Here is a 7,500-nt window from a genome sequence, read left to right on the forward strand (position 1 = left end):
TCAGAGAACATAACAGGTGAGAGTCTGTTGAGTGAATCTACTAAATTGGATTCAATAGTCTGATGTCACGTCGCCCAGCAACGGCTGCCATCGTGGTTCTAAACAAAGAAAATCTGTACTTTTTATTCTTCATGCTGGCTAGAACTTTTCATATGGCTTGTGATCAGAATGTGCAAAAGTCAAAACATGACCAGATTTATAATGTTTTTTTCTTCCTCTTGATACGATTTTATGCTCGTCGGAGAAATATTTCATAAGGGCGTCCGCTATTGTTCCGATAGTTTAGAGCCAGTTACTAAGTTACCATGCGTCATTAAGAGGGAAGTGACGTTATGACTGTTCAAGCGTATTCACTCCCCTTGACTGGTGAACAAATCATGATAGGGCAGAAAAGTCTTGACGTCACACCTTCTATCCTTCCGGTTCCAAACTCATTGAAAGTGTGTATGCAACTAGTCCTTCAGAGGCTTAATAATGAATAGGTTACATATTGTATAGCAATGACTATGAAAATTTTTTTTTTCGCTTTTTGAGGAAAATGTTTGTCTAAAATCAAAGCCCTATCTCTACTGAGTAAAAATGTTTTTGAATTTTGAAAATCCATTCATAAATAAACAAGTTATGCAATTTCAAAGGTGTCATTTATTTGGATGACCCGCAAAGAGGAAAAAAACGCGAAAATATGGGACGTATTTTCGGCATTTTTTTTCGACCTTTGGTTGTATCTTGCGTAATAAATAGATTAAAAGATTGAAACTTGAAGAGCAAATTAGGATGGTGTTTTGTAAAATACGGGAAAAGTACTCGTCATATTCATATGAAATTTACAACCAAAAAGAAGAAATGCTCATGTATTACCTTGTCAGTGACAAAACCTCCACGCGCGGTAGTTTTAGAAATATTTTACTCCAAAGAGTAAAAATCTATTTTTAACGGTTTTCTGGTAATTGCACTAGTTTTGTCGCTTGACATTATCTAAAATGACCTTTTTTCTAACTGTGTGCCAACTTTCAGTCATATTCATCGATAAACAGCGTCGTAATTAATTTGTTAAAATAGCATATACGAAACGGCTTTGTCCCATATTTTGACGCGAATTCGGGCACTTCGTGAGCGAAAAAGAGGCCCAAAGATTTGTGCGGGATAGTCATTGCTATATTGTATCATAAGGTGGTATAACTATTTTGGTACCAGGATGTATAGACAGATTCTTAGGATTACGGGACGTAAAAGACGCAGGATGGATGATCTTTATTGACGACCAGTATATATTTAGACTAGAAAATAAGATGGCATCACTCTGAAACCAGAAGATGAATTACACAATGTATGTATCCAGTACTCCGGATGGACGGTTTTACACTTTCAATGAGATTGGAACCAGTTTTTTTGACATCACACTTTTGCTCCCTCTTTTAAAGACCTTTCCACACGGCACTTGGAATCTCACTGTTGTTGCTTGTTGGTTTTTTTTAATAACGACTTGTCTGGGTGGGGTTCCTGACCTCCCAAAGTGGGCAGGGAGGTACATACTTTGTCTTCTATCCCCCTATGTCTGTTTTCCAACTTGCTTTCTGTCTTTATATTGGAATGAGATTACTTGGTTTTGTCCTGGCCCTGGCTGGATATCCTGCCTGGAAGGAAAACAGTCAAATGTATAGTTAGTTTTGGGAGATGATATTTTTTTCCCTGTAAATCATCTCTCTGTTATGCACTAGATATTTTATTTTTCCTTTTACCAATGTATGATTTGTAAACATTTGAGTGTGTTCCTCTTGGCAGAGTCCTGTGCTTTTTACTATCCCATTTTCTTCCATTTTACTGGCGCTGATATGACCTAAATGTGTTGCAAGCGCCGTAAAACCCTTAAAAACAAACAAAAAAAAAAAACCCCAAAAGAAGCAGGATGGATGATCTTTATTGACGACCAGCATTTATTTAGACTAGAAAATAAGATGGCATCACTCTGACACCAGAAGATGAATTACACAATGTATGTATCCAGTCATTCGGATGGATGGTTTTACACTTTCAATGAGATTGGAGCCAGTTTTTTGACATCACACTTTTGCTTCCTCTTTCAAAGACCTTTCCACACGGCACTTGGAATCTCACTGTTGTTGCTTGTTGGTTTTTAAAAAATGAATTGTATGATTTTGTGAGTATTATTCACGTGTGAAACCATCGACGCCTTAATAAATTGTAGATAGAACGAAATTGCCTTCACTCAACTCTTTATTATTGTTTTTTTAGACAGCCATTTTTATTAGTAGTTCTCACTAAATTATATTAATAAGACTATAGAAAGTATGCGCTTGGCAAAGAAGCTCACAACATTGCCATCCGGAAGTACAACGGACCAACACACCAAACTTTGTGAAACCATAAGCATTTATAGTCTGGTTAATACAGTTTAGTGAGAATTACTCATAATCATGGATAGCAACCCCCTCCCCCCAAAAAAAAAAAAAAAACAAAAAAAAAAAAAAACAAAAAAAAAAAAACAACAACAAAAAACCCCCCAAAGAAACAAAAAACAACCAAAAACAAAAACAAACAAAAAAAAAAAAAAAAAAAAAACCCAACCCCCTAAAAATACCCAACAAAACAAAAAAAAGAACAAAACAACAAAAACAATAACAAAGACCTGAGTGACGTCAAACTCGTTCCATCTATAACTTTGCTCATGTTTATTTCCTCAGATTAGCCCAAAAATTGGGAGATTTGAACCCCCATTGGGATGACGAACGAATCTTTCAGGTTTGTTGTCTTAATCAAAACATTAATAAAAAAACAAATTTTCATTTTAAAAAAAATTGATCTTTTATATAGTGCAATATCCACTAAAATGTGCTCAAATGGCTTTACAAGGCCAACAGCAACATTTAGGACGGAACATGACGCCTGTTAGGCGCTGTTATATTTTTCTCGGACAGAGACAACGCTGTTAACGGCCAGGTACTCATTTTACACCTGAGTACGATGAGAGAATGTGAGTAAAGAGTCTTTTCCAAGGACTCAATGGTGCACCGAGTGCGAGGCTAGAACCCAGGACCTTCCAATCCGAAAGCGAGTGTCACACCACAAGACCACATACCCGCATTATTCAATATTGAACATTCAAAATTAGATCTTATTTCAACTCTATGTTGTTTTTCGGCACGAGATATTGAAAGTAGAACGATCTTTGGCGTTGAAAAATAATTTTATAATAAAAAAAAACAACAAACAAACAACATCGAAAAACAAACAAACAAGAGCAAAAAAAAAAAAAACCCCAAAAAAACAACAACAATAAAAACAAGAAAAGGAACTTGAGGTTTTATATTGTACAACATCCACTAAAAAGATGGCTTTAATAATGACTAGGGTTAGAGACGATCTTTTTTTGGGATCGTGGATGGCTCATATGGTAGAGTCGCGCTCTCCCCGGCCAGGCGGAGTTGTCGTACCAGTAAGGTCGTGGGTTCAAACCCCCATCGCCGCCGCGAAATTTTTATTCTATTTTGTCTTCTGGCACTTTCCTGCTCACTTCACCTCTTGTTGTTAACATCCACTGAACGTACTTAACCCTCTCCTTACCACCTGCAGCAAAATCGTCACAATATACATGTTGCTTACTCAGATTTATTTTGTACATCACAAACATTGAAGAATGATCTTTGTTTTATTAATAAGAACATAAATATGTTTTGTAGAGAGCTTGTTTGAGTTAATAAAAATAACTTTTTCTGCTGAGTAAGCCTGCCATTTTGGGAAAATACTGAAAATGATCGATAAGGAGAGAGAGTTAAATAACTTTACAAGAAGTTCCCAGCCAACAGCAACACGTAAACTTTAAAACCAGATAAACTCTTGTTAGGCGATATTAAATTATCTATATATATACATATATATATATATATATATATATATATATATATATATATATATATATATATATATATATATAAGTAAGGACACTCACATTTTTCTGTCGATACAATTGTTTCAATGGGTTTCCATATCGTCAGTCGACCCACCAACACTCATAACTACATTCATACATACACACACACAAACACACACACACACACACACACATATATATATTATATATATCTCTATGTGTGTATATATAGAATATATATGTGTACATATATATATATATATGTATATATATATATATATATATATATATATATGTGTGTGTGTGTGTGTGTGTGTGTGTGTTTGTGTGTAATTACTTTTGTTCCAGGAGACGAGAAGAATTATAGGCGCCGTACACCAGAAAGTAACTTTCGAAGATTTCCTACCCCACGTGATCGGGGGCGATGCGATGCGAGCCTTTGGTCTGTTGCCTGGAAACTATAGATACGATCCAAACATTAACCCTGGGATTATCAACGAATTCGGGGTGGCTGCCTTCAGGTAGGTGCTCCTTTATAGCCATAAAAAATAGAGCTTTTATATAGCGCAATATCCACTAAACGTTCTCAAAGGGTCCCTGGCCAACAGCAACACGTAACATGAAGGACTGGACATGACGCCTGTTAGGCGATATTACAATGTTTTTCGGCCATAGACTAAGCTGTTATCGGTCAAGTACCCATTTTACACCTGAGTACGTTGAGAGAATGTGAGTAAAGAGCCTTTTTCCAAGGACTCAACTATGCGCCGAGCGTTGCTCGAACCCAGGACCTCCCGATCCGAACGCGAGTCTCATATCACTAGACCACATAGCCGTAAGGTCATAGAGGCAAAGGGTATCCTTGTTTATAACGATACTACTTGAACCCGGAGATGACCTGACATCATCGATCGACAAACATAATTTGGAGGTGTAGCCATCTAGTATTGAAATGTAATCTCTAATGTATTAAACGAAGACAGATACTGTGGACGTTTCGGGTTTTCCCCTTATCAATAAAACGATGAATGAAAAATAACAAAATATTGTTTTTGTTTATTCACCTTAACTACGCCATTCACACATCTCTTATTCGTCCTTAGCGTTTCATTCATCGTTTTGTTGATAATTTAGGGAAACCCCAACCGTTCACAGTATCTGTCTTCGTCTAATAAATTGAAGCTTACAATTCAATACTAGTAGTAGTAGCGTATGGCTACACCTCCAAATTATGTTTGTCGATCCATGATGTCAGGTCATCTTGGGCTTCAAAGATTGTTTCGTACCCCCTTCTAATTTTGTTACTGGGCATTGCAGGACCAGATGATCGATGGAATTCAATACTTATCGTTATTTTTCCTTTCGAGCTTCAAGCAGCAACATTTTCATTATTTCATCCTTGTTTATATATATATATATATAACGTTAATAAATAAATAAATAAATAAATAAATAAATAAATAAATAAATAAATAAATAAATAAATAAATAAGATAAAATTCCCTTTATTCATCCCCAAGGGGAAATTTGTCTTTAGGGTCTATTCCAAGGGAAGACTGGAATAACCCAGACGTCAGCCGCAGAGCAGCGCCGCAAAGTGAGCTAGGGAGAGGTGACTTGCTCAAGGCCACACAACATCAGCGGCGGGTGATTGAACACGGTATCTTTCGGGTAGGAAGCAAAGACCTCACCACTGGCCCACGCTGCCCCGTTAAACGATCAAAAGTAATGAATTGCTTGCTGACAACAAGAGATGAAGTGAGTAGGAAAGTACGAGAAGACAATAGAGAATAAACATTTCGCGGCGGTGATGGGGGTTTGAACCCGCGACCTTACTGGTACGACAACTCCGCCTGGCCGGGAAGATGGTGGCTCTACCGTATGAGCTATCCACGATCCTAATTGCTTGCTGCTATCTTTGGATAGAAGAACAACCTCGACTTCAGCCGGGTTTGATCCCATTTTGTTTGCATGTGAGACGAGTGCTCTACCTACTGAACTATCGGGATCCCCTTTGCATTCAGACAGAAAAATGTGCACACAGGGTCAAAACCGTGTTTTGGCTGGTTGATTAAAGTACCAGAAACGGAAACGATAGTAAATATAATGTAGCAAGGACTATGAAAAATGTTTTTTTTCTCTTTTTGAGGAAAAAATTTGTCTAAAATCAAAGCCCTATCTCCACTGAGTAAAAATGTTTTTGAATGTTGAAAATCCATTCATAAATAACCAAGTTATGCAGTTTCAAAGGTGTCATTTATTTGGATGACCCGCAAAGAGGAAAAAAAACGCGAAAATATGGGACGCTTTTTCGGCATTTTTTTTCGACCTTTGGTTGTATCTTGCGTAATAAATAGATTAAAAGATTGAAACTTGAAGAGCAAATTAGGATGGTGTTTTGTAAAATACGGGAAAAGTACTCGTCATATTCATATGAAATCTTACAACCAAAAAGAAGAAATGTTCATGTATTACCTTGTCAGCGACAAAACCTCCACGCCCGGTAGTTTTAGAAATATTTTACTCCAAAGAATAAAAATCTATTTTTAACGGTTTTCTGGTAATCGCGCGAGTTTTGTCGCTTGACATACTCTAAAATGACCTTTTTTCTAACTGTGTGCCAACTTTCAGTCATATTCATCTATAAACAGCGTCGTAATTAATTTTTTAAAATAGCATATGTGACCCTACGCCTCGAAGCGGTATTAAGTCGGGATTTGGAAAACGAAGAAAACCGGTTTTAAAGTGGAAATGGTCAAAATGATCAAATTTCAGTTTTTGGTTGTTTCATAAACTACAATCATTTTTCTAGATGAAAACATAATAATTCAACACAAGTATTGACGATAAGCTATATATATTTAAAGTTTAAAAAAGCAACTATCGGTGAAATATTCAAAACAAGAATTGACTTTCTCTCAGAGAGCCACCATTTCCAAGGCTGCACTTGTCAATAATAGTTAATAATAAATACTTTGACCTCAAACTTTAGCCTCGGTTTTTAAAGTTCGTGTTGCTCTACTTACCACTTGATGCACTTTTAGCTCTCTCTCTCTCTCTCTCTCTCTCTCTCTCTCTCTCTCTCTCTCTTTCTCTCTCTCTCTCTCTCTCTCAAACACACACACACACACACACACACACACACACACACACACTACAACCACCACCACCGCACTTCATCACGACCGCTACTACTACAATCACCACCACCACCGCATCAACACTGCCACTACTACTTCAACCACCACCACCACATCATTATCACTACTACTACAACCACCACCACCACATCATCATCACTACCACTACTACTACAACCACCACCACCACATCGTCATAACTACTACAACCACTACCACTACATCATCATTACTACTACAACCACAGTCACCACCACCACCACCACCACCACCACATCATCATCACTACCACTACTACTACTAAAACAGCCATTAGGACATCATCAGCATCACTACTACTACTACTACTACTACTACTACTACTACTACTACTACTACTACTACTACTACTCTTACGACTACTACTACTACTACAACCACCAACACAACATCATTAAGTTTTGGAGCTTTTCTTCACTTGAAATAAGGAAA

The 7,500-nt window shown here is 37.1% G+C and overlaps 1 protein-coding gene and 1 long non-coding RNA gene across 2 annotated transcripts in view; one reads left to right on the top strand and one right to left on the bottom strand.

Annotated features, from left to right (window-relative positions):
* Positions 1-7,500, bottom strand: part of LOC144957748 (uncharacterized) — a 69,598-nt gene that overhangs the window by 44,855 nt on the left and 17,243 nt on the right. The gene's annotated exons all lie outside the window — the stretch shown is intronic.
* Positions 1-7,500, top strand: part of LOC144958198 (thyroid peroxidase-like) — a 26,817-nt gene that overhangs the window by 6,492 nt on the left and 12,825 nt on the right. The window contains exons 2-4 of the mRNA XM_078890005.1: positions 1-16; positions 2,703-2,760; positions 4,238-4,410. The exon at positions 1-16 is cut by the window's left edge and continues 54 nt beyond it. Coding sequence (XP_078746131.1) covers positions 1-16; positions 2,703-2,760; positions 4,238-4,410 — 247 coding nt within the window. The remainder of the gene's footprint in view (positions 17-2,702; positions 2,761-4,237; positions 4,411-7,500) is intronic.

The sequence above is a fragment of the Berghia stephanieae genome, chromosome 12 (genome assembly GCF_034508935.2).
Source record: "Berghia stephanieae isolate SIO BIC M18660-M18661 chromosome 12, UCSD_Bste_1.3, whole genome shotgun sequence".
Lineage (NCBI taxonomy): Eukaryota > Metazoa > Mollusca > Gastropoda > Nudibranchia > Aeolidiidae > Berghia > Berghia stephanieae.